Here is a 26,495-nt window from a genome sequence, read left to right on the forward strand (position 1 = left end):
AGTCTGCAATGTAGCATGCTATGTGACTGTGTCTAGGCAGCTTCAGAAAGCAGCAGTGCACAAAGCACTCATGAGTGGATAAATAACTATATATTTGCTCTAACCTTTACCTCTCGCAATCATGTAATGCCGCACTTCTGGGAGCCCGGAGTCACGCTCTTGCTCTCCCGCGACACTGAATGAGTCAAGACAATTTCACAGCTTTCCCCACTGAGCAATGTATAGAGCTGTATGATGCTCTCTGCTTCTAAGCTGATGTCAACAAGGAAGATAAGGTAAAAAAGAATACGAGGTTGATGGGGTCCACAGAGCAGCACCAACATCCTCATGGAGAACCAGCTCATTTCACCCACCAGCCAGGGGTGAGCGAGAGAAGATGGGCTAGAACAGAAGGGCTTGCTGCTAATTACTGAGGGCCCAACATCAAACGGCAATAAATACGCTTCAAGCTAGCTATGTATATAAATGACACTTAAACTGATTTTTAGTTCTGCCCTGTGTTTTTGTACTGCAAGATTTAATCATTACTTCTATTTTCCAAGCCTGCAACACATAAAATGCTACACATATCACCTGAAGGAATGATTCAGATTTAATCTGTCAGTTTGTTTTCCTTTTAAAGTCAAGACAGAGTTAGTCTAAAAATCTTTTTTTTTTTGTATGCTTGCTTCAGCAAAGCTAATGGTCCCTGGGCTTGTTTTAAAACATATTTCAATGTGACCTAGTTAATCCTTTAATACCAGCTTTCACTACCTTTGATCAGCCTCTTACTGTAGCTATAAGAGATTAGATCAAACCTTTAAAAAAAACGAAGGTTGGTTGTGCAGAATTTTCTTACTGTAGTACATTAATATTATGAACAACTCCAAGGTTGAAATACCTAGCAAATACGTAAGGGTAGCCTATCCTTCAGGGGAGATCTCTGCCCAGATAGGCATTTGCAGGTACTACTATTTAATGCTGTATGACCCTCGTGTAGTATCTAGTTAGTTTAAAAAAGCCTTTTGGCTTATATATTCCATAGATAAACAATGCTTTGATATACACTGTCTTTAAATGATGTTACATTGCTAGGCTGTAATACTTCTCCTTTTCTCTTCCTTGATGATTAAAATCCCCCCAAACTTCCCATAAGTTGAACTCTTCTACAGTTCTGTTTTATCTCAAAGACAGATTTTTTTTTTCTTTCAAATAAGAGAGAGATTGTGGAATTATTTTCATATAACATTACAGCTGCATATGTGGACATATGTACCAGATAACAGAAAATGTCAAAGCTAAGGTTTTCATAGTAACCATGGTTTTGGGGGTTTTTTTTGGAGAATAAAATAGTACCTCACCAGGAACGCATGATGGTGTAATCAGGATGACTGACTTAAAGGAAGCTGTACATACATCCAGGCATCTGGAGAAACAAATCTGATTGCAGCAGTGGAGCTATATTAATATTGTATCAGTGTCAATAACTTACTTTCTATGATGATGTTCTTAGGAGACTCACGAGTACATCAGGCTCCCCAGCAGCTCTGCTTGAAACAGCCAGGTACAGTTTGGGGATAAGTATTGTGGCAATAGGTTTAGAAGATGACTGAGAGCTAGGCTCCCATCTCCAATTATTTTATAGAGGTATCACAAGATGCCGCAATTTTTGACAACCGCCTGTTGACTGAGCTCTGTCAGATGAGGAATTTCACCCACTGCCCACCACCCTCTGGCTACTCCACTCCTTCCAATACCATTTCCATTGGTGCCTCACAGTGACTGCATCGTAGAGAATGAGCCACATGACGAGTTTGTGGATTGCCCCTTTGCAAACATGTTGCAGGCTGACACTGACAAATGAAAAAAAATCCAGTAATGTCATGTTCCCTGTTATTTCAGTACTTCCAAAGGCTTTATTTGAAAAACAAGCCTCTTCTCTTGGAAGTGGAGGGTGCACTGCAGGTGCAGGCATTCCCACCTTGCTGACAGCAAATGTTATTGCAAATCTTTCTAATTCCATAAAGCTCCAAATTAAAACACATCCTATGTCCTCTGTGTTCCCAACCTGGGGTCTGTCCATCTGACCCCAAAGCGGAGGCACCAGGGAGCTACCAGAGAATATCGCCCACCCAAGTGAGGGAAGAATTTATCTCCCTCCCTTAGCCCCGAGTATGCTGATAAACTCGTACACATACTGAATCAGCATTTTTAAAGAAAAGGATTATGTCAGATTAATTTTAATCTAATCCATTTCTATCTCCTGAGAAGCTTTTTACTTCTTGCTCTTAATAATTTAAACAGTGACTGTAGTGTAATATAAAAAATAAATGACTGGCGATGCACTTCAAAATGGAAGTTACAGCTCCCAGTCACTTCTTATTGAAACAAGGGCTTCATGTGCCTGGGTCTAAGCTGAACGTGCCCTGCTCCTGCCCCTCTCTCCTGTACAAAGTTTCCTGCACCGCTACTGCTGGACGCACAGATACTGGAGCATCACTGCTTAGTGCTGATGCAAAATAGCTCTAGCAAGGGCACCTTTCCTCTTTTTTTTTCCCCCCCCCTCAAATCCCAGGCACCAGGAACAGCTCAGCTGCTCCCATTTCCACCCTGGCCTCTGGGGCGGCTCACGAAAGGCTGCTCAGTGACCCAGTATTTGGGCGAAGAGCTGAGCCAACGAAAGAGCACTTGCCCCCAGCTTAGCAGGGTTTCTGCTTAGTTTCCTGGAGAAATGAAACTTCTACAGCTGTGTTGTCTATCCACCTGTCACAACCTCCAAGCTAAATGAACTTCTCACTAACCTAAAGCAAATCTGAGCAAGCAGTAAAGACATACAAAGACGTTAAGGTAGGAAAGTTCCCCCAGTGTTCATCATAAGATGAAAGAGGACAAGCTGTGACTGCCATAGTAAGGAGAAGGCAGAGATGACAGGGCTCTTCTGCAGTTTCCTGGGCTGAGATGTGAAAATGACTGATAATTTTTTTTTCCTCCCTTCTGTGCTGTTTTACTTGGTTTTGCCACTTTTTTCACCTTCTCCTTATGTTATGCAGCTGGAGCTACTATAAGCAAGTAAGAATACAAGACCTGAATTATGTGCTAGATTAAGAAACAAAACCCTCAAACCATCCAACCCATATTTTGGGCCATCAGCCACACTTATAGCCAAAACATCTGCACTGTTTGCAGTCCATGAAGTGCCCATCATTGCTTAAAAAACAGTAGGGGGAGAAATTGAATGAGAATCCCTGCACTAGTCACTTCTCTGCAGAGCTCAGAGGGGGTCTCTCAGCTCCCCTGCAATCAGGAAAGTGCTTTCTGAAAACACTTCACTACCTACCATGCAGCAGGAACGGCCGAGACTGAGACGAAATCAGAATTGCCATCTCTCCTGTCAAATACCAAAATTTAGTTAGTTCTACTTGATTAAGCTGTGCAGCAGAACTAAAAGTTCTCTGGGCTATCGGAAAAAAAGGCAAAAGAGAACAGGGGAAAAAACCAAAGCTCCAACCTTTAATAGTGCATCTCTTGTGTGAAAAGATGTGGAAAATAATTCCCTGTCAAGACTGCAGCTCCCAGAGATGCACTCTGTGGGGCTAGTTCCAATAGGAGTAACAGCAGGACATTATTGATTGGAGGAAAAAATAGGAAAGAACAAGAGGAAATAAAGGTTGAGGACCAGAAATTGGGAAAATTCAGGTCCCAGGTCATCGGGACTTCTGCGGGGACCCTAGGCATGATGCCAGGAGGAGATGGGTCCTCTGGAAACATCAGCAGGTTTCCATCTGCATCGTAAAGCACTTAGCTACCTCCAAAGGTCAAAGCTTACTGCTTTCTTCCAGAGTTTATGAAGATAAACTAGGAGAAGTGACAATAAATACATTACAGATGTGATGAGCAGCGAAAAGGACAAGCAGAATAAGACTCTTCCACTGGTTCTCTGCATAAATCCATTGCTTCTCCCAGTGCTTGGAAGGCGAAGCTTTCACTCTATGGGATTTTCCCACAGGGGCAGAGGCAAATGTCATGAGAATGTAACTCCTTCTGCAACGATGGGCCAAGCGAAGCCTGACGGAGAGCCCTCCCAAGTGAAATCCGCACTTATCTTCCCAAAGGGGGAACGTCACGTAATTTATTTTAGGGAGGGATTTACAAGCTTGGGTGTTCTCCATGTTTATGGTTGTGCTGCCAATCCCCACAAGGAAAAGCTGCATACGTTTATACAATGGTATTTTTTTAATCTCTAAACTCACAGTGAAAGATTGGGGATATTAGAAGATACTTGAAAACTGTAATAGCTAAATAATTAACTAACCTGCCCTGGACACCAAATAAATCTAGTTAAGGTGGCAGCCACATGACCCAGTTTCCTTAGCTTAAATAACTATTTATTTTATTTTAGAGATAAATTTAAAAGGACAGTGACCTCAGCATATCTTTTATGGAATACAACATATATTCAGAGCCCTGAAAAATACAAATGATTACTTTTTGTTTTTTTGGCAGGATTTTTTTTTTTACTATCTTGCCAAATCTGATTATCTATAGTGGAAAAAGCAAACAAGAGAAGCTAAACTATACCTCCCTCTCAAAAGAAACAATGTTTTGACCAAGAGCTTTAAATTAAATGATGTTTTATATTTTGAAATGATTGTTTCTAAATATACCTAAATGTAATAAAAAGGCTTAAAAAACCCAAAATGGAATGGCACACTTCAGACAACTCAAAGTTATTTGTTGTAGTCTTCTTTTTTTCCCCCTTTTGGCCAGCAAGTCCCCCCCAAATCAATTATTCATACAGCTCTTCTGAAAGGAGACAGCAGATGGTATTGATCTAACAGTGCTTTGAAAATGTAAAGCCATATAGCATTGTTTTTATGGCATCCAAATTAGAGAGCTCATCTCAGAAATGCTGAGCCACCACAACGGGTCTCATCAAAAGAAGGCATGGAAAGCTTGTGATGTTCCTCACCGTCCAGAAAGAGCCACAGTGATGCGAATATCTAATACAAGGAGAGCGTCCAGGCCACAGGTTAACACTAAGCCCCTAAATCTATGCTTTTAGATACATAATTCTTATTTACAGTTCTCAGCTGTCCTCTCCTGTCTGCCATGTCAATAAGGTGATCACTGAAACCTCTGCTTGACCTGCTCCTCTTGCTGCTCTACGTGCACTTTACATGATGTTCCCTTACCATTGTTTTTATTGCCACTGTGGGGCTCAGAGCTAACATGGTCCATCCAAGACCATCCTTAGGCTTTTTAATTAAAAAAAAAAATCCGAAACAGTAGAAATAATGTTGGAAAACCCTATATGTTCAGGGTAGTTATTTCAGGAAAATGCCTACAAGTCAGGTACTTTTCACTACTTCTCTATTTTGTACTGAATTTATACGGATAAGTGAACGCACAGGGAAGGGGGAAAAAAGAAAATTGAAACTTTTTGCAAAGCAGGTGCTGTAAATACCTGCAGGATGGGCATCACAGGCTCCGCCAGTGACAGGGCCAAGAGAAGATGACGTGATAAAAGCAAATGTTTGACTCTGCATCCTGGGTTTTATTCCAGTGGCTTCCTGAGCTCCAGATGAACATTTACCTCCCCAGTTTTCAGCACTCCATCATATCAGCACCCGCATCATTAACAAAATGTAACACCACAATGCACAGAGCTGCCAAAACGGAGCCTCCCTGCTGGAAATGCGCTGCAAGAAATACCCAGTTCTTCTTCATCAAAGGGGAGGAGGTGGGGGAGAAACTGCTAGGCTCATTTGGTGAATCTCCCATCAATATTAACATAAGAATTGTGAAAATACATGGAGATGGCCCAATTATTCTCTGCAATCTGTGTTTAGTCCATTTTGTTATGCTGAAAATACTTGTTAATCATTTGGACTCATTTTTAGGAAGAATTGCTGGTAACATTTAAATAGTGGAGAGCTCTTTATTTAGCATCATTAAGAGAAAAAAAAAAAACTCAACAACTAATGTGTGTGGGCCAAAATAATTCCACTCTTAGCTGCAGCCACTCTTACTGGGTTGAAAAGCTTCCCTTGCTTTTAAGGATGCCTTTTTCGATGCAGAACAAAAACTGAAGTCACAAATTGAAAACCATAGGTAAAGCCCTAATGCAGATGTCTTTCACAGACACTCACAGTCTTCAGCACTGGTCATTAAACGTCCCCAGGCACTTTTTGTGAGGCTGATGAAGTTAGGTTAGCTATTATAACCACATTCCCAAATAAGTAATTGCGTTTTCTCTATCTTAATGCCACTTGCACTTTCAACTAGATACATTATTTTGCGCTCCTAACGTGAATGTTTTTTTCCTGGTGCAGGACAACATTAACTAGTTGCAGCGTTATATCCCAGAGGTGACATATCATGGGCTGGGAAGGAAGGGATCGCCACAGCTTTAGTTTGCAAACACTCCAAGGACCCCTTGGGATGGGAGCTGCTGATGAAACGCTCGGGTTTTCCGACATGCAGTTACTTCCCTGATACCCGATATTCTCGTTTGAATCTCCATCTACCTCGCACTAAACAGGAAGTCACTGCGGCCACGGCAGGGACCATGAGCAAGCAGCTCCTGCGACGTGTCCTGGGCTAAGCGGAATGTCATTCACAGGGCCGAAAAGCATCAGCTTTGCAGTTTTCAGCTGTAAAACTCACCCTTTCCAGGCATTTCTGGATTTGGCAGGAAAGAAAAGAGGAGGAGGAAGGAAAAGAAAAAGAAAAAAAAGATTTGTTTCTACTGAGAAAATTAATTCCCGCAGAACAAGGGGCTCAATCTGAATCAATTGGAACTGTTTTGACTTTCCACTAAATGCTTTATGCAAAACAGAAACAACCACCAGTGTGCTGCAGTCCAGCTCAGTTACAAAACTGCAACAGTACCAATTTAGACTAATTGTGGATCTGGCTTGATATAATTAAGATCATTTTCTAGCTGGAAGAGGGCAGATCGTAGATGGCGGCGGTGCAGGCAGTCACCTCCCATCCAAATGATACAAGGAACTAATTTCCCTTCAGCTTCTGCCTCGCTGGGCACCAGCAAAGCGCGGAGCTCACCGCCACTGGAGGCACTTCCTTGTACCCAGCCTGCAAATGGGAATAAATTCAGCACCTTTCCAAATGTTTTTGTATCACCAGTGAGCACATGCCCACTAAAACATTTCTCTGAATTACTTAAGCAAATGTAACACAGTTTTCAAAGCTCAATTTTATCTCAACAAATTTATCCATGGAAATGTAAACTGGAAAGAAAGGCTGGAATTCACTCTCCTTCCCACTGCTCGCACAGAGTGTGCCCAGATCTTGCTAACACTGCATGGGCTTCTCATGGCTCCCAGAAAAAAAAATAAAATAAAAAAAATAAAGAAAGCTTTGTGGAGGAGGTAAACACAAATTTTCCTGATTTCTGCCCTCTCTGTCTCCTGCTTGCTAGGCCCACTGCATGGGCACTTATCACCATTTTTTGCGACAAATGGCAATAAAATTCCCCAGGTTTCACACATGCACACGTATGAAACAGGGGTAGCTGAAAAGCCAGAGCGCTCTTGGCACTGTAAAAACTCTTCACTGATTTGCATGGCCAGCGGAGGCCTCCCGAAGAGGCTCTATCCCCAGTCAAAGCTTTCAGCGATGTCTCCCTGCGAATACTCAGAATTAAAAGCTCTCTTGATTTGGAAGCGCTCGCAGAGCTCACAGGTCATTACGCTCGCGGACCCGGGGACCTCCAACTCTTCTCTAATTCTGCTGCGTCTCAGCAGCAGCCGCGCGGGGCCGGCGCGGCCGCGTCCTGCCAGCTGCTCGGGGTGGAAGGGGCTCTGCGAGCGCTCGTCTCAGTGCTCTGGGCAGGGAAAGCAGAATCACAGCAAGCCACTTGCTAGGCAATTTTCAAAGCGATGAGCAAGGGCTCCGAGGACAGGCAGACTTCAAAGCAGGGCTGCGGATTCCTCTAAAAGGGAAAATGATCTTAAGGGGGTGAGTGCTTGTCTGCGACTTAAAGAAAGCAGCAAGCTTTTTGTTGGCCTTTATTTCTTTAACTACCATTAATATAAATTTCTTGTTAGCCCCCTCACCTGAGCACCAGAATCAATGACGCTGGCTCTAGTCAGGGAACAGCTTTGATGGATGTTACATGTGTCAGAGGGGAACAAATCACTTCAGGACCTGCAATGGCAGCAGCTATTGCAGTGTGTTCTCTCTGCATGTCCTCGTTAGCTGCTACTTAACAGAAAGGATTATATTTAGAAGCTAGAGAACACCATATATGTCAGTGTTAAAATTCAGGGTTTACAGGAGGATGATATAGGGCTTTGTTATATTTAAAGACAACCTATGAAAGAGACAAATTTACCCCAGATTAGAAGGTGGCAAACACCTCTGATGTCAAGGAGGGCCGACTCCTCTCTCTCTTCCGTTTCTCCCTCTCCTAGGCTCTAAATTCAGCTCGCTGTGTCATTAACTCTCCATCACTTAGGCTAACGAAGGTTAGGACACTTTGCTATTACAAACGCTCAGGGAATACAAAAGTGTGTGACGCAAATGCACTGAACCAGGCAACGTTTGGTTTGGCCTGATCGGAAACTTATAACCCTCGCTGAACCCCACACGATGCTCCATGGGCATTCCTGTGTCTGGAGCACATCCTCCAGATCCCACCTGCTCCAGCACAGCGATTCCTCCACGCTGCACAGTGCAATGCAAAGATCTATGTATGTGGCCCGCAGGTACGGCGTGAGCGCCAGGCAGGGCCACTGCCACGCTACCGTTGCTGACATACACACCATTTCCACTATTATAGTCGGTATAAAACATGGCAGATATAAAGAGAATAATTTAGTGAGGTTTTAAGAGAGGATCAATCATTTTGGGACACAACTATAGTTTACAAGAGCACATGCCCATAAAGCCATTCTAAAAATTCAGAATTCTTCAGTCTGTCTGCTATTACAACTTTCTGTTTCTCCAAAAAAGCCACAAATCTTTCTGAAATGTTAGAGATAACAGTGACTGCTATGAAAAGAGAGGTTGAATCATTTCCTGAACAGAGTCTGTATCTTTGGACATTCAATGAGCCTTGAGCTACAGTCACTATCATTCTGTATTATAATTCTAATGGATTTAAATATATCATCAGACACATAAATGATAATGAAGAATGGGAAGTTTTTAGAGACTTCAGGTAGCAGAGTTTCTCCATCATTCTATCTGGAGCTTCAAGTTATGATTTCCAGAAAGATAGATACAGACATAAACAACAACACAGAAAACAGTGGTGAGCATCTTCCAGATCGCTATGTAATCTGATGGCACATGATTTTCTTCTCTCCCTTGCTTCTCCCTCCCACAAAAAGAGAGGGAAGAACATGCACTACCATTCCAAAAATAAAACTACGTATGAGAGCTGGATAACCAGTAATCAAGTCTGAGTGTACAGGAGACAAACTAATAGTGACGATGAGCATTTGTAAAATTAAAGTAATACAGAAAATAATACACCGAAGTGGCTCTATCAGCAATCTTTCATCTTTTTGTAGAACTCACATAGGCCATTTACAGAATGAGTTCTGAAAGTTCAATGTTGGTCATATCTTCTACGTATGAATGTGTTAGTTTGCACCATTTCACCTCCTAAATGCATACTTGTGTGCATGTGCAAACATGTTCTCTACATCTATATCCAATAGAGGTCTACCACACATTTAGATCGTCAACAGAACCACTTAAAATGAACCATTTTGTCAGGCTGGCCCAATCACAGTGTTCAGCTTTAAAGTTTACCATTTAAAAACTTTCTGAAACATATTCTGAGAATAAAACCCTTGCATATTGCCCAAAATACAGAAAGCATATAGAAGAAAACAGATTTACCTCCAGAATGCGGTGGTGGTCCACAGAGCAGCACCATCCCCTGACCTTGGCGGACTGACACTGTACTTCTTGTCCGTGTTTTGAAGTTTTCAAGATCTGCCAAGAAAGAAAGATTGCATTTAAAGAGAATTGTTCTTTTCTTAATGAGAATGGTTGCCTGTTCATTAGGATTTTGCTGTCAGAGAGATACAAAATGAACATTGACTTGGAAGAGATGCTGGTGGAAATCTGACTGGACTGCACAGAGGAGCAAGATGATGCCTATGGATGCAGAAAACTGGCAGAAGCAGCTACATTCCTCCTTCCTCTCCCTTCCTTTTGCTTTCCTTCAGGGGCTGTGCAGAAATGCATCTCTCTTGCTCCCTCCTTTCATCCTTAGTCTGAGGAACTTGCTGTTGCGACTGGTGTGCCCACACTGGGCCCCAGCTGAGGTGCCACACACTGAGCCACCCTTGAGCTGTACCTGGCACGGCAATTTCTGTTTTTTTTTTTCCTGCTTTTAATACAGCTGAGTCAGTGTTTGGCAATTGCAGACCTACTGTTCAGTATTGTTGGGAACCAAATAAAACACACAGGTGATAAATATTTAACAGAAGGAAGCACTGGGAATGCCATTATAATGTTACAAGGATGAAAGATTAAGGCTTAATTTTCGTGCCTCCTTGAACATGCTTTCCTGGAAGCTGCGGTGTGCGCACAGCCCGTCACAAACCCCAATGCAAGGGCTTCCTCCTGGCCAATTCCCTCACCAGGACTGAACTCGGGAGCAGCCGCTCCTCACCAGAGACATCACTCAAGTTCCCACAACTGAGTGAGCAAGAAACACTAAGAGCTCCCAGTGACTGAGGAGAGAATTGAGAGTATAAAAATGAACGCCCAAAATGCTGGTTTTATTAGTACAGTAGGAAGATTCTCACTACAGGCAAATCTAAAGCAAGAAAAGGTATGAAGAAAAATGTCATCTACTTATGAAATGATCTTGTGGAATAAACAACAAGTGTTGAATGCACAGAGGGATGTAGGTAAAGGGGGCGGAATCGACAGAGCCGAGTAACAGAGAGACCCAGTGGGACTATGCAAGGCCTCCACGAAGCCATCCTCACTCGCACTCGATAAGCAAATACAGCACTGCTGTCTGGGCTTTCCGGACAGGAGAAGTCCGGGAAGGACAACAGGAAGCAGGGTGGGAAGGCGAAACTGCCTCCGAGGCAAAGCGACGTCCAAGGAGCATTCACCTGCACAAGGAGCAGTGGCTGTGCATCGGGAGCTCAGCAGGAACACGGAGCACTCAGACCCTCCGTTAAGAACAAGGAGCAATCTTCCTTCTGAGTGTTCGGAAGGCCTCAGCTGGAGGCCTGTTTTGCCTGGTTTTGGACCATCGGTTAAGGAAGAGGAGGGACCAACTAGAGAGAAAGCACTGGATGGTAATCTGAGCAACTTCAAATTTACATATGAGGCTTACAAGAAGAAGAAAAGTGAACAAATTAGGGTTATTTAGTTTGGAGAAAAGATGTAGGGAAGATGTAACAACTGTCTTCAATGCGGCAAAGTTTGCTGCAAAGAGAAAGGGACAAATATATCCTCTGTGTGGGTGAGATGGGGCTTAATTTGCAACCAGGGAGACTCAGGTCACACATTGGGAATGTTTTTCTGTAACTGTGCAGAGCTGAGCATAAAATTAAGAGTTGTCACCACTGTCATCAAAAACAGGTTAGACAAAAAGCTGTCAAGAATACCAAAGGTGCAGCTATCTCGCCCGGAGGCCGGACCAAATAGCTTATTGCCATTTTCAGCTTTATCTTCTCTGGCACTCCAGCACTTAATGACAGATTGGTGGTGGCTGTTCACTACGATAACACTAAAACCCTGGCTGGCACGTGGTCATAAGTCTGACCTGTACTGGAAACAAAAATGGAAGGCACTAGCATTTTGCTTCATATTTTATCTTAAAAGGTAATTTACTTCATTTAAATTGCAAATGCTCTCATGCAAGAAAGGGTAGAGCTCCCTATGTGTTAGCACAGCAACTTTCCAGGCTCAAGAACTGAAATCACATGAAATGATTGAAATAAAAAAAACATTAAGCATCATGCAAATATACAGATATGATTAGCAACCTTGCAGCACTTGTAGGCGGCTGTCAGTGACATATCATTCAATTATTTGGCCTTCATTTACTGCAGCAGCATTATAACTTAATCAACTACCAATCATTACATTGAGAACTAAGTTATACAGCAAGACTACAAAGGCTTATATCAGTTTTCTACCAGAAACTGGCCTCAGCACTGCATGATACAAATATCCTGTGAATTTTTAATGATTTTAACAACGTATTTAAAGAGGAGGAGTAAAGGCCTAGGCAGGCCTACTTTCTCCTGCACACAGTGCCGATGAGATCACTACCTCCTGATAGACCCATGTTTGGGGAAGAAAACTGCTGAGCACAAAAAGAGAAGAAAACCATTTGCGATCAGGGGGAGGGGAGGTTGGCAATGAAAACGGCCTGGTTTATGTGCAGAAATATCTCCTCAAGGAAACAACACCATCTGTTAAAGTGCCTGCTAACCTCCTGGGGGAGGAGGGAACCAATACGAGTGGTGGGAAGCAAAAACTGTAGAAACTGAGACATGAGACGCTGCGAGCGAAGAGGATCTGCTACAGGAATGAACTGCAAGGGCGAGCAGGGGGTCACCACCTTTGGTGCTTGCCCATCAGGACCACCTTTCTAGAAGATGTGCAAGCACAAGCCACACTTCAGTAGCTGGGCTCAATTAGGGATAAATTGGTGAAAACATGGCGAGTAACAAACAGAGGGTATTGTGTCCATCTTGCGTCAAGGCACCTGAAGCACAGTGCTGGAGGAGAAGGACAGGAGGGCAGCGCGACAGCCCCAGCCTGATGCCACCACGACACCCCAGAGCCCCCGAGACATGCTCGCTGGGACCTGCCAACACAGCACGTGAGAAACCTGACAATAACCACATCATCATCAGCTGTTTTACAGTTCCCCGCAGGGTGCTAAACACTTTATAATAGATAGAAAAGAAAGGTATTTTAAGAGTTTACTGTTAAATGTTAGATATAATGCAACAAGGATTTAATAAACAAAAAGAGAGCACAAGATGAGGCACAGCAATGACTGGAAGTAATAAGATGGGAAGTTCATTAACTTTCATCATGCAGGCATCTTTGTGGCTTAATTAATTTTTTTTAGGGTGGGAATTACTTCAATTAGAATGATCTACCACGGCAGGGATCAAAAATAGAAAGCAGCATACATAAAAATATTATAAATGAAACAAAACATGAGAGGACTGCTAATGCAATTTGAAACTTCTTGCTGGGGCCGCTAGCCCTGCCTGGGCTCGTGGGGAAAGGACACCCATTTGCCTTGGATATTTTTGTGGCTCTAAGGTAATAAATATCTCAGCATTAAGAAATAACTGTTTCTACTGACAAAAAGAAATTACACAGTGTAGCTGATGCAAGGGGGATGCAAAGATGCCCTAACTACTCAGGGCAGCATAAAACTGTATGAAAAAGCCTAGATCACTTGCATGAGCAAAAAGTACATTTTATGCTACAAAAAAGAATAGTGTATTTTTTTTTCAAAAGAAAATCATTTAAATGGCAGCAAAATACTGATTGCCTATGATGACTCTCTCTTCATACATATAAAAAAACATTTTTTGCACATTATTACTAAATGGTTACTTTTTAATAAAATAAAAGGAAAAACAATTAAAAGATACTATATATGATAAAAATATGATGCTATCATTAAAATACAGAAATGAAGAAATCTCTCTCAAGTAGGTACATAAAATCTGCATAAGTTGTTCTCTATGCAAATTTGTATGGCTTTTGAGCTGCAAGAATTGTGCAGTCTTGTTTCATAAGTCGTGATTATTAATGATTGAAAAAGAAAAGAGACGCATCAATTAATAGCTCAGACCAGAATTTTGTTTTAGAACCATGATTTCAAGTAATTAAGATTAGATAGCTGCATGATTGTTACAAAAATATATCTGCATATGCATTTTTGCTCTATTTGAATGTTCTATTTAGCAAGCATTTGTCAAATTGATTAAGACAAATTACCATGGAAGAAAACAGTAACAAATTAACAATTGCGGTGGTTAATATCTTCCAAAAGTTACCGGGAGCACACAGTTCTATGCAAAGGACTCCCCTGAAAAATTAAACAACCTAAAATATTTTATAAGCTACCAGCGCTCTGCTGTACATAAAAGAGAGATTAACAATGTTTTCAGTGGAAACAGGAGGCTGTAACAGGGAGATGCAGCAGAAATGCAGCAGGTCCTGTCTAGTCGCACTTACTCAGGACCTGAGGGCAGGAGCAAGGATGCTCTCCAGACTTGATCTTCTCTACAGAACCAACACAAAATCAGGCTGCACAGACCCCATGGGCATATAAAGCTACACGCACTTAATCTCTGCAAAATTACATTGATTTGTGCCACTGACTCTGTGCCAACAATTGTGTGACCTTGGGAAAGTCATTTAAATTTTCTCTGTTGAAGTTTGCACATCTCTGCGGCTGAACACTTAAACCATCTATCTCAAAAGAGACAGAAACAGCTAACATTTGCACAAAAATCTGACATCGAATGTTGAAAGGCCCTGGATGAGCACCGTGCGTTACTAGCACGGGCATACTAGCACCTGTCCTTTAATATAATGTCCTTTATTGTATTACTAGATTTCTGCGACCTTCATAAAACCTCTGCCTCACCATTTAGTAATAAAACTTATGCTGGTACAAGACAGTGACGCCAGGCTGATCTAGGTGCTTATTCCTCAGAAATATTCAAGAGGGCAGAAGTCACCAGCGGCAGCTGTTCACACACCTAACCTCAGCACCAATCCGTTTTGCGTAGGCTATTGAATCATCTCCTTCCAAAACCTCCACGGTGGCTTAATACAAGTTTAAAAAATGTGAAATGATCCAAAGCCTCTCAAGACTTGGTAGTTTGTCTCAGTAAACGGCATATGGAAATTTTAATCAGAGACATATGGCTTTTCATACTTACAATTATCCAACTTTGGCTGGAGTAATTAAAAATTTCCCCAAGTTTTTAAGTACAAAAATCAGTCTTTATAGCAAGGAAAATTGAATTATAAGCAAAATGGAGTTATAGTTTTTACCTTTTATTAGGGCCTACTTGGGCTTGTACTTTATTTATGAAATTAAAGTAACAAGAAATTGGGTAATTTTTTCTCAATCACTACGTAAGCCTTGCAAAAAAGGCTGCCTGTTGAAAGCAAAATTTCATAGGTTAAATCAAAGTTCCAGCAAGAAAGCAAGCCTCGATTAGCTCCATTCCCTGACTGGTCCTGGGCATCCAGGGCAGCACTCAGCAGGATAATATTTGACCTCTGCTGTGAGGATTTATAAGCGTTTTCACTCATAGCTCCACTGATTGCTGCGTTTTTAAGATCTCAAGCAGAGTGTTTACAGTGCCCGTGTGCAGGTCCACTTGGTTCCTGTTATTGGCTGCAATGTGGAAATAATTCAGTGCTGAACTCGGTGTGCCCTGGAAACACGACCGAAACAAGGAGACTTCCCTTAGGAGGCTGCAAGTCTCAGGTCATTGGTGATTTGACAGAGAAAGTCCTATTTTTATGAAAGCTGAGCTCTGCTTTAGCTCGCTCTCCTTGTTTGCCAGAAGAGCATTTCCATGTTTCTTCTTAAGCTTGCTTATTTTTTTTTTTTCCCCCTAATGCATAACAGATTTTTGGAATCCAGAATGATTTCGTAATTATGCAAGTTCTCAAATTAAGAGAGAAATCTAGATAGAGGAGGGCTATTTTAGAACTACCAAAATGTTGCAGAAAATTACGCGAGCGATAAATGATTCAAATCCATGGTGACAGGTGTCTGCTTGTCCTTTGGAAAGCCAATTTCTGGGACTCTGCCATGTAGAAAACAGCACTGCTGTACATTTGGCTGAATGACACACTGTCAAAAACTCACACACCATTAGTGAGCCCTTTGTCATTACATTTAACATTTTTCCTACTGATTAGGAAAGCAGTGTCAAAGCTATTTTTTAAATCTATTATCCTTATGCTTGTTTAACTGATACGAAAGAATTCCTTTTTTCAATACTCTGCCGAAAACATTCATCCATCAAGCACTTCTTTATACATCACTGAATCTTAATTTCCAAAAGCAAATATGACTAATATTCAGGCATAGAGAAAAAATATTAGTTGCTGCTATACTGCTATATTTTACTTAAAGTCTATCTCTAGAGACTGCTGTAAAGGGAATCTGATGACACATCAGTGCTACTGTTGTAGGGAATGAATGTTAATACCAAGTGGGTAGCAAAGCATAATGCCTATGTCTATCAAAAGTGTCAGATGGTTTGTTCCTTTTACAGAGGGAGCTATTTAATGAACTTCTATAAAGGGTGTATTTGGCGGAAGGAAAATGAAGTGACCATAACCTGGGCACTAGCACCAACTGACAGCAGAGGAGGACTGAAAACAAACCTCAAAGCTGTAAATCCGTCCTCAGTTACTCTTAACAATTAAAGTTTGGGATGGAGCAAATGTGGTTTTGAGTATGACAAAGGGAACCAAGAACAAGAATACAACATATGTAAAACATATATAGTAAAACTCAGATATAACAGATTTCAGGATCAATGAAGAAAGAGCAAGCAAGCTGGCTGTACTGGAAATGTATGATGTTATCCCTAGGCAGGTCCAAAAAGAGCAAAGAAATGTCACCATCCCCCCAGACAAGCACCCAACCACTGTGAAATGTGGGGAATAAAGTAATGACGCAGGGAAAGGGCAGCTACCTCTTTAAGTACGAAAGAAACCTAAAATCCACTTAAGTATATATATTCAGCCAAGAAAACGAAAGTCAATTTTCAATCACCACCTAAAGAGATTTACAGAGCATAATTCTCATACCCTTGATGTAATTTTAAGATGATCCCGGGAGTCTAAAATTTCAAATGATGTTTAAGGTCATGTTTAGTCCTTGAATCAAAGTCAATGGGAATTTTTTGATTAAAGACCACATGATTTCATCTCAAGGGGATTCTGAACAGGCTGGGAATGACATTTTGTTGAATGAAAGCATGGGCCAAGTCTTCCTACTTTCAACTGACTGAAGAACAGGCTATCAAGGCAGGGCTCGTCTGCCGTCTTCCAAATTGCTTCCATCAGATTTGCATTAACTCTGATACAGACAACAGAGAATGCTTTCATATCCTGGACAAAAATACACAAACAGATGGAAAAAGAAGTAATTTGCATCACTGCCCATGGAATAATACGACTTCATTGGATGTAGACTATAAACTATGCTAATTTGGGCCATAAAAAAAGTCTTAAAGATGAGATTCCAGTGCATCTCAATCAATTACAGACTTTAGAGGACATTGCTTTGAAGAAATCATAGCCTGTCTATATGAAGGCAGCCTGAAAGCACTTTAACTGATGACTAGCACCCACAAAAGCATTAGAGCTCTTTGCTCTCGAAGCACTTGACAAGATTTGCCTCCTGATATTTATGGCTCTAATATCTCTAAACACTGTCTCTATAAAACCTGTGCCTGACTTTTTAAAAGCAGGGTTTTATGTCATCCCTTTCACAAATACACAAAGATTAAGTTCTTCTGCCTGTGTCCTTGCTGCTGCGTCAAGCCCACGGAGATGACTGTGTATCCCCAAATAAAAGCTCCTTTGATACAGAGCTTAATAGGATTTTAGTTTAAGAGCTGGTGTTCTAATGAATAATTTTTAGAGTCACTGATTTGAGAAACAGTTTACAAGTCCGGGGATGAGTGCTGTTTAATTTGACCTTTAGAACAGAAATTTCACTGGGATTTCTATTTAATTGAAGAAAAAAAAAAATCTGAGAGGCAAACCTCCTGTCATTCTCACAGCCCATCTCCTCCCCTGGAAATGCTCCGCTTGGACCTTACTTCGGTGCTGTGACCCTGGGCATTGGTTAGTGCCACAGGCAGGATCATGAACTCAACCTGCACCTTTGCCAACACACTGGCCCCAGTCTGGATGTGGGATTCACTCTCATGTGGGACTTTTGTCCTGAAAGCTGAATCAATTTGTGCAATGAGAACAGACGTTCACCTGGAAGACTCGCATGACCTCCAAGGGCTTCATGCTCCTGTCTCTCAGAGCCTCCTGTCATCTCCAACCACAATATCTCTACCTGGCTTCTCATAGGAACATTATGCTTAAACCTTGCCAAGTCTTTCTGACTTGGCAATCCACCCAAACCTGGCTCATTTGCCTACCTGCATGGCTAAAACTGCTCCTCAGGCTTTGCATCTTACCTGGACAGAGGAAGTCTCCTAACACCTGCAACATACGGCACTGTTTTCCCCCCAAATCAAACTATTCTTTTCTGTGAAGTTACCAAAAGCAACAAAAATACCCTCATTGCCTTTGTATTCCACTTGATAAGAATCACACATCTTTCAACAAGAAATATTTCAAAAAGTTTATTTTGAAGCAAGCTTTTTGCTTGAGACAAAATGCTGAAGACTCAGAAAATTTTATTATCTTAATCTAGAAAATCTGGGCAGACATCTTCCCTTGGGTTGGCTTCAATGGAATTACTTCCCTCTCTGTTTTTTTTTTATTTTTTTACTAAAACAATGCATTATTTTGACACTTTACTACCGCACAGCAGACGCCGTAGCAGCCATAGCACAGGGGCTCCAGCCGTGGCGGGCAGCGCTGCGCAGGGCTCTCTCCCACGTGGTGCCCAGGCACGAGCGTGGCTGATACCCTGAGCTCTCTCCTGGACTGCCCTGCCACCCTCCTGACTTTGTGCAACGGAAGGAACGCAAAGGCAGACCCCAGGTCGGGTGAAATGATGCGACACACTCGCTGAGCTGGAATTTCCCAAGAACAATTTCCCTTTTCTTGATGGAAAGGCAAACGGAAAACACCCCACAGAGGTCATGGTCCTCAGAAGTTATCTGGTGACTCTGCTCACCTATGAAAATGTAGATTATCATGCAGCCCGGCACTATGCAGAGGGAGATATTTGTTCATTCTGTTCACAGCTCAGCTCTAATGAGTTATAAAACGTGGTCACATCAGCTACAGACAGGCACACTAGCACGAGACAGTATTTGAAATCCCTGTCCTTTACATGTAGCCACTTACAATTCCCTTCTCTTTCCTTTTCAGAAAGAAAATATGAAACAAAAGAATGAAAAAGCAGCCACTAAGATAAAATTGATGCATATTGGCCTTGCATGCCATCTATAGGAACTGATTCTGCTACAAAAGCGCAGGCAGCCTCCAGTCTTCAGACACACTGTGCGCTGGGCTCAGCAGCTCTGGGAGCCCTGCTGCCTCCCAGACACCTGCAAACATCACCCTGCCACGCAGACAATCTATAATTCCTTCTATATAGGTAAATTGTATTATTCTGTTTGACAGATGAGGGGATTCAGAGCCAAAAGGGGAGATGTTACAAGAAATCATTTTAATAATTGAGAAAATAACAGAGACCTCCTGATCCTGTGCCCAGTTGTCTGTCTGCGGTCCACAGTGGAAAAGTGATTAGAAGTTGCCACAAACAGGAATGTCCACAGCTCCTATGAAACTCTAGGATTGTTGTAAGATTGCTCTGGAAATTATCTACCTACAAAAGAACCAAAAGCTTAGATGTTTCAAAATAATTGGGAAGAGCTTGAGCCTAAAGAAGCCCTAGCTGAAAGCACAGATGTTTGCTGGCTCCGAGGCGCATCGCACCTCGCGTGGACAGCACGGTTCTGCTAATGCTCCTCATGGGAGAGACTGGCTATGATGACAGTGACCAGCATTCAGATTTTAAGGATAAAAGGTAGCTCTCACTACAGGAAATCACAAGGAGAAACTCTGCACAAGACTTTTAATGGGATTTTTAATCACAATTTCAAGACATTAATGGAAGGAGATATCCTTACAAACTCTAAAATTATCTGTAAAACAACAGGGAAAGATTTCTATCAAACGTACAGGTTTTGAGTTGGTCACATCTCATTTTGTCTTTTCAGGAAAATATCAGTCACTCTTCTACTCAATAAGCAGGTTTCCTGCAGGGTCACTGCAATCCTGAAGGTACTGCTTTATGTTTCCAGGCTATTCCATTTATTGTGAAAACAATAACTTAAATTTATGGTGTATTTCCACCTTTTATTTTTGTATCCTTCTATCTGAAGGATGGTCAGAATAAACTGAACATTAGTGATGTGCAGAGGTGAGGTTGTGCTCAGTGAAGATAGCTGGGCTGTATGCTGAGGTAACACCAAAATAAAACTCTAATATCAGCTACGTAGTTATTCATTTGCTATCTACCTGGATTTTCATTTAAGACAAAGTGCTCCAGAATATATTCCATAAATATATTGACACTCAGAGGATAAACACTACTGCTAAGGACGTATTAATAGTCACAACTGACTTCTTTAACATGCTCTTTTTTATTATCCTCTTTTAGTTTTCAAAGAATGGGTCAGATTTCAGTTGAAGTCCGCTGATTCTCTAATACCCTCGTGGCAAACAGCCAAATGGGCCATGAGCAGGAGCTCACTCGGTGGTAATACATGAGCTTGTGAAGGCTTCAGGATTGCAATAAAAGAGAGCAGGAAATTTTGCTGATAAATAGATCAGTAGCAAATTCTGCACCTAACTAAGGGGAGAGCAGGAAAACAAAGACAAAATCTTGATCTCTTCTTAGACGGACTGCAGGAACTTTACGTGGTAGTATTAAGCAGTATTAAGTTAAACAGAGAAAAAGTTGGAATGACTGATTAAGCCTTGTATCAAAAGGTCTTTAAATATACAGATATCTGTTCTATTTTTAAAGTGAAATTGTCCCAAATTTCTGAGATTAGAACCCAAACATTTAGTGTATCATTCAGAAACAACAGGAAAAAAAGGGGGAAATCTTTATATTATTCTGACCTCAACCCGAGCTTTTCATAACCCCTTGCCACAGTTTGGCTCTTTTCCAGAGTTTCTGTCCTGGCTGGTTGCACTAAAGGTTATGGCAATTACTATAGCTAGAATGGCTATTATTAATTAAAGGACGGTGAACAGTGTCTCCGCCCCTTGCCAGATGTTCTCCTGCAGCCCAGCAAAAGGGCTGCTATGGCAAAAATGTCTAAAATTGGAGGTGTTTCCACACTGGCATGCAGGGCGGGCACCCAGGGCTGCTCGCCTAGCCCCACCAGCACCGCACGCAGCTCTGCTCTGCTCTTGAAGAGCCTGCTTATCCCCAAAGAATACACTGTCACTGTATGCTATCACTTATTTTGCATATTAAAGGCAAAATTACTGAATATGGATAGAGACAGGGCAGCAATATCAGCTGCGCACTCCTGTTAGCTGAATCCAGGAGTTCAAAGGCAGTGGAGGCAGCAGCTCACTGCGGCGCAGGGGGGACACTGATGACAGCCACCCGCTGGGATGGGGTTGCCTGGCCTGAGGGCATCCTAAAAATCCTACAAATAAGAGACTTGCGAGACTCTTGCCTGGGCACTGATTATTAACAAATACCCTGCGATGGTTTAAGTAATAATCTGTACACTTTATTTATAACTCTGGCGTGGAAACACGCCCGGTATAAATCCTACATCACTGCTCTTTGTAAGTTCGGGGCCATTCCATCACAGAAGGAACTAGGTTATACATCTGTCTGCTGGTGCACACTCCCCATCGGTCTTACTCATCAAAGAAAAGGAAAAAAGAAGAAAAGGCTGCATGCGACTTAACCTAGTTTTCCAGCCAGGAGAGACCGTGGCAGAGGGGCAGGGTTGGGAGCTGCTTCCTCAGTGGTGAAAACCACATGCTGAACAGACCAGGGATATATAGCAAAGGAGAGAAACATTGGGAATTACCTGCAGGTATTAAAAAAAGAAAATCCAATAAATTAGGTTGTTCTCTATTAAAGAATAGACCTTGTATCATGTCAAACCCAATTGCTGTGAGACCAAACAGAAAGAATGCCTGATTTTGGGTAAGACTTTTGGGCTGTCTGTGGATAGAAATGCTGTTTTTCCTAGCTGGGGAAAAAGGGACTCTGTTTGTGCTCAGCAGGAAGGGACAAGCCTGAACCAAACGTGGAGTAACGAGCCCTTGGCATCCCTCTTAGCAGAGACTTCCTCTCTTTCTGCGGGAAAACGGATTTTTCACTTTCCTTCATCTTTCCCGAGCACCCTGGCACTAGCAATCACTGCGGAAATGATTTAATTTGTGTCTCAAATGTTGCATTCAGCTTAAAAGAGCGGCATCACTTCACCAATCAATCGGTGCGCCCGTTGGTGCGCTGGTTTGTTTCGTCGGGAAGAGGCAGCTCCTTTGGTGGGTTTCTGAAAATGTTTTCACTGTTAATTGTTTTTGAAAGAATTACTTCACTGATCATTTAATCTCCACAAAGAAAATGAATGCACTTCAGGGCAATAAGAGGTACAACAGTAAGGAATCTGAGCAGCAATTATAATTTGTTTCTTAGCAACTAATAGCAAAAATTATGGGATTTGCTCTGGTACAAGATATAGGAGGAATCACTCTAGCAATGGGAATATCGAAAAAAAATCCTTTTCAGTATAATGTTGGGAGTAATTTTCTTTTCCTACCATCATAGTGAAATTATTCTGGGATGGTAGGTCAAAGCCCCAAAGTATTCTCATTACCACCACATTATTATTGTATTTTCTGCTGCCATTTGCACTGCACAGTGCTGAGTTCTATCTGCTAATTCATGCATAACAATTATTTCTGCAGACACATTTCTATAAAACAAATTCCTCCCAGAGTGTGGGAGAAACAGCTTGCTGAAACAATAGTTTGATTCCCCGCAGTTAAAAATATGCCCATAGTGGAAAAAAAAAAAAAAGGAAAAAGGAAAACGAAATGAGGGGGTTAAGGGGGAAAGGAAAAAGTCAGCATTTCTATAAATGATTTTAACAATTCAACAGCAAATTTAAACAGAGGGATGTGCTCCATCCCCGGCATCCACTAGGAGCTCGATGCTGAGCAACTCAAGCGGCATCACATCACGGACTAAACAGCAGGAAACCATGGACCTACGTATCCAATAACATCTATGTGTAATTCAACTTGTGCACAAAGTTCCCCCACTTTCTGAAAATAGATTTCAGAGACCCCTGGCATTGCCAAAAAAAGAAAGGAAAGTCTGAACGTCAACGAGTTGCTGCAAAGCACATACTGCAGGGAAATATTAGCACTTCTGCCATAATGAGTTTGTAACCTAAATACATATTTCAGGGATTAAATTTGCCGACCTCCCCGACCTCAAGCTACGCCACAGTTTAATCTGCAGTAAAAGACTAGCTAGAGGAGAATCACACAGCTCTCCCAGGAAGAGCAGGCACATTTTAGTGATGCCCCAGGATTCAGAGCTTAACTCTGGGAGAAACGAAGCCTCCCAAAAGCAGGCATCAAAGCAGGCCTCCCAAAAGCAGTCTGCCAGGAATGGGCAGTAATTACTTTGCCCATGAACAAAAAAGAGACAGTGACCAAGCACAGGCTGAAGCAAAGGCTTGGCCATGTAAAGAGGATGGGGGTGACACACAAATCAAGGAGGTGACACAGTCCCAACTCGGCCGCAGATGCAAACAAGCCAGAGAAAGGCAGCCAGGCTGGGGCAGGATTGGTAGGATCCCAGATTTCCAAATCCCAGGCATCCATCCGGGTCACTCACACACAACCCACCCAAAACGGGCAACACTGCAAATAAAAGCATTAATGGGCAAGTGATTCTAACACATAGTGCTGCTTCATCTCAAGGTTCAGGATGAAAGGTTGATAAACAATTATTACTAGTACAGATACACGTTTTTATTGGGTCCTGGAGACAAGACTTGTGCAATAAACATAAACCAAGCTGCATTTCCCTCCATCCCCCCAGCTAATTTCGCTGGCAATCCCTTTGATTACACAACTTCCAATGACTTAACTGGTTGGTGGAAGCCCAGAGCCGAGCTTGATAAATGCTAATGCCTTTTCATTTATCCTAATGTCTCTAATCTGATTATGCAGTTTCCCTAATCTAAAATAAATTTTAATAACCTAAAATAATAAATTTATTCCATTCATCATTAACTGACCCCCCTACTTCGTTTTTGAATTCAGTCCTCTTAATGAAGAATGATTTAAATGAAACTTCTATTTGGTCAACTACAAAACTTGCAAGGTTATTGCCAGATGTATTATTTATTAAGATAGAAGAGAGATTCAGAATGGAATAAACATTCTGCATTTGTAGCAAAGATGAAGTGTGAAATTTGGCTATTGTCTTCTTTTTTTTTAAAAATAGAATTCTCTGTGTTTGCAGGGTACCGGGTAACTAATAAATAATGATTTAAACATGCAAAGAAGCTGATTTATCTCCCCTCAGGTGGTCAGTGGCAGCTGAATTTGCTAGCATCAGCATTTTCCCTTCTACTTTCATATCTGAATTTTTAAGCTGGCTACCAGTGCCTGGTATCAAACCTGTCCTTAAACGACTGACTTTTGTAAATAGTTTGACCACAGCAAAAGCAGTGTTGAAACGCTTAGCGATGAATAATGATGCTTCCAAGGCTTAACCTGATAGATCACAGAAGGCCATGATTTGTAAGATTGGGCTTGCTGAGATACAGGTGATCTTCAGAGAAGAAGCAGAATAAAGCAATATTTATGAAGCAATTGCCTTGACATACTGAAATCTGGAGTTATTAGATGGGTCTTGAGGAAGCTGTTCATTACCCATCTACAGTGAAAATGCATCTTCAGTCACGGAAAAACACAAGCAGGTCATAAGCAAACTGATAATATATTGTAAACTACTCTGGGGGACGGAGGACTTGACTTCGCTCACAGTAATATTTCTCATTACAAATCACCTTCCTGAACTGTGTGAACTTGGCATTTATTGGCATCTTTACCTTTATATTTTTGTAGCTGGAGCACATAAGCTCTTCTTACCAGGTAGTCAGACAAAAACATTTTTCATTAAACTCTACAGAAAGCCTAGCTACCCATTTCTTGGCAGCCTGCACGTGTTTAGGAACTGTGCTCCTTGAACTCCTGTCCCTGCATGCAAAGGCATCTCAGAGCACATCCTACTGTAATTACTACATACACCCTTCCAGGGTAACACCACAGAACAGTCACAAACACGATGGACAACAGCTTATCCTAATGTCATATACTGCTGATTCACATCCACAATGATATATTTTGTTCTCTTTATCTGATGAAGAAGTTGCATTTCTGAGCTTACCCCAATGTAAGCACAAAGCAGCTACTAATTTCCCTTTTACACCTGGAGTTACAAAATGTCATCCATACCTGATTGCACTTCTACCTAAACAACAGAACTTGAGAGTTAGGAAAACTGTCACTGTGGACTTGCTCATTATAGAGAGCGTGTAGCTTCAAACACATTGAAGCTTTAATTCTCAAAGGAAGGAAAACATCACAGGTGAGATCCTGTTTGCCAGGTACTTTTCCCAGGAGATCTCTCTCTTGAGAAAGAGACATATTTGCACTGAACACTCTGCATCATTTTAGCTAAATAATCAAAACAAGACATATTTTTCTCATTCAAATTTGCCCTGTAAATCAAGATGTTTTCTCAACAACACAAACAGCTCAGAGAATAATATGTAACAAACTGCAATAGTTTTCTAATTGCTGTTACATCACACTGCTCCTCCAGCCTTCCTAGCAGGCTGTAAGGAGGCGGAGATGCGGTTACTTACAGGCAAACTGAAGCTTTGCTTCTCTGCTAACGATTGTTCCGAAGGGGTTTGTTGCTACACATTGGTACGTTCCAGTGTCTTGGGTTTTATTGGGGTTATTGATCAACAGGTTGCCTTCCACCACGCTGTAGCGGTAATCCATACCGATGTCAATACCGGTGCCATTTAACTTCCACCTACAGCACAAAACACCACAGTTATATTCTACTAATATTAATGAATACTCTTGCATATTTCAAAACATAACATGAAGTAAATAAAAAGAAACTAAAATACCTTTCGCTTCTTATTCATAACTCACTATGAAAATGCATGCTTCCTTCACAGAATGGAAATATTCTACTGTTTCACTGAAAGAGCAATATCCTTGACATATATTTCAGTCTCTGATATGATTAATGCTTGTATTGTTATTGCTAGTGCTGTTGGTCTTTGAAATTAATCATTTTGCATGGGGAAGTCCCAGAAACAGAATCTTTAAACCATTCAAGTCCATAGTGGCTTCTTTTTCTCTCCTGTCTTAGCCGTCTGTTTGTTTTTAAATTTAAGAAAACTCACAGCAGATGTTTTCACAAACTGGAGCACTGAGGGTTTCTAACACCACATTGCCCCAATTACAGCAACTGTTATCCCTACCAGCCCTCGCTGGAGCATGCAAGGGAGCTGCAGCCTCAAATCAGTTCCCTTTATCAGAAAGTACAGAGAAAATATTTGAATATGTTTGCATGAATGAATGAATCAACAGTCTACTGCATTAAATAAAGGAGTGTCAGAAGACAGCACAAGGGTTGAGGTTGCATGACTCTAATCTGTTTCAAAGTGTTATTTACTTTGGTGAACAAAATGAGAAATGCACAGAATTAA

At 41.6% G+C, this 26,495-nt stretch overlaps 1 protein-coding gene across 2 annotated transcripts in view; it reads right to left on the reverse strand.

The window, feature by feature from the left end:
- The window catches only part of LOC104572130 (contactin-4), a 119,205-nt gene that overhangs the window by 70,269 nt on the left and 22,441 nt on the right, over positions 1-26,495 (reverse strand). For both annotated transcript variants that reach the window (XM_088532076.1, XM_088532074.1), the window contains exons 3-4: positions 25,632-25,807; positions 9,853-9,948 (exon numbers count right to left, since the gene is read on the reverse strand). In XM_088532076.1, coding sequence (XP_088388202.1) covers positions 9,853-9,948; positions 25,632-25,807 — 272 coding nt within the window. The remainder of the gene's footprint in view (positions 1-9,852; positions 9,949-25,631; positions 25,808-26,495) is intronic.

The sequence above is a fragment of the Tinamus guttatus genome, unplaced genomic scaffold (assembly GCF_059628265.1).
Source record: "Tinamus guttatus ecotype Peru unplaced genomic scaffold, ASM5962826v1 Tinamus_guttatus_pri_ptg000451l, whole genome shotgun sequence".
Taxonomy (NCBI): Eukaryota; Metazoa; Chordata; class Aves; order Tinamiformes; family Tinamidae; genus Tinamus; species Tinamus guttatus.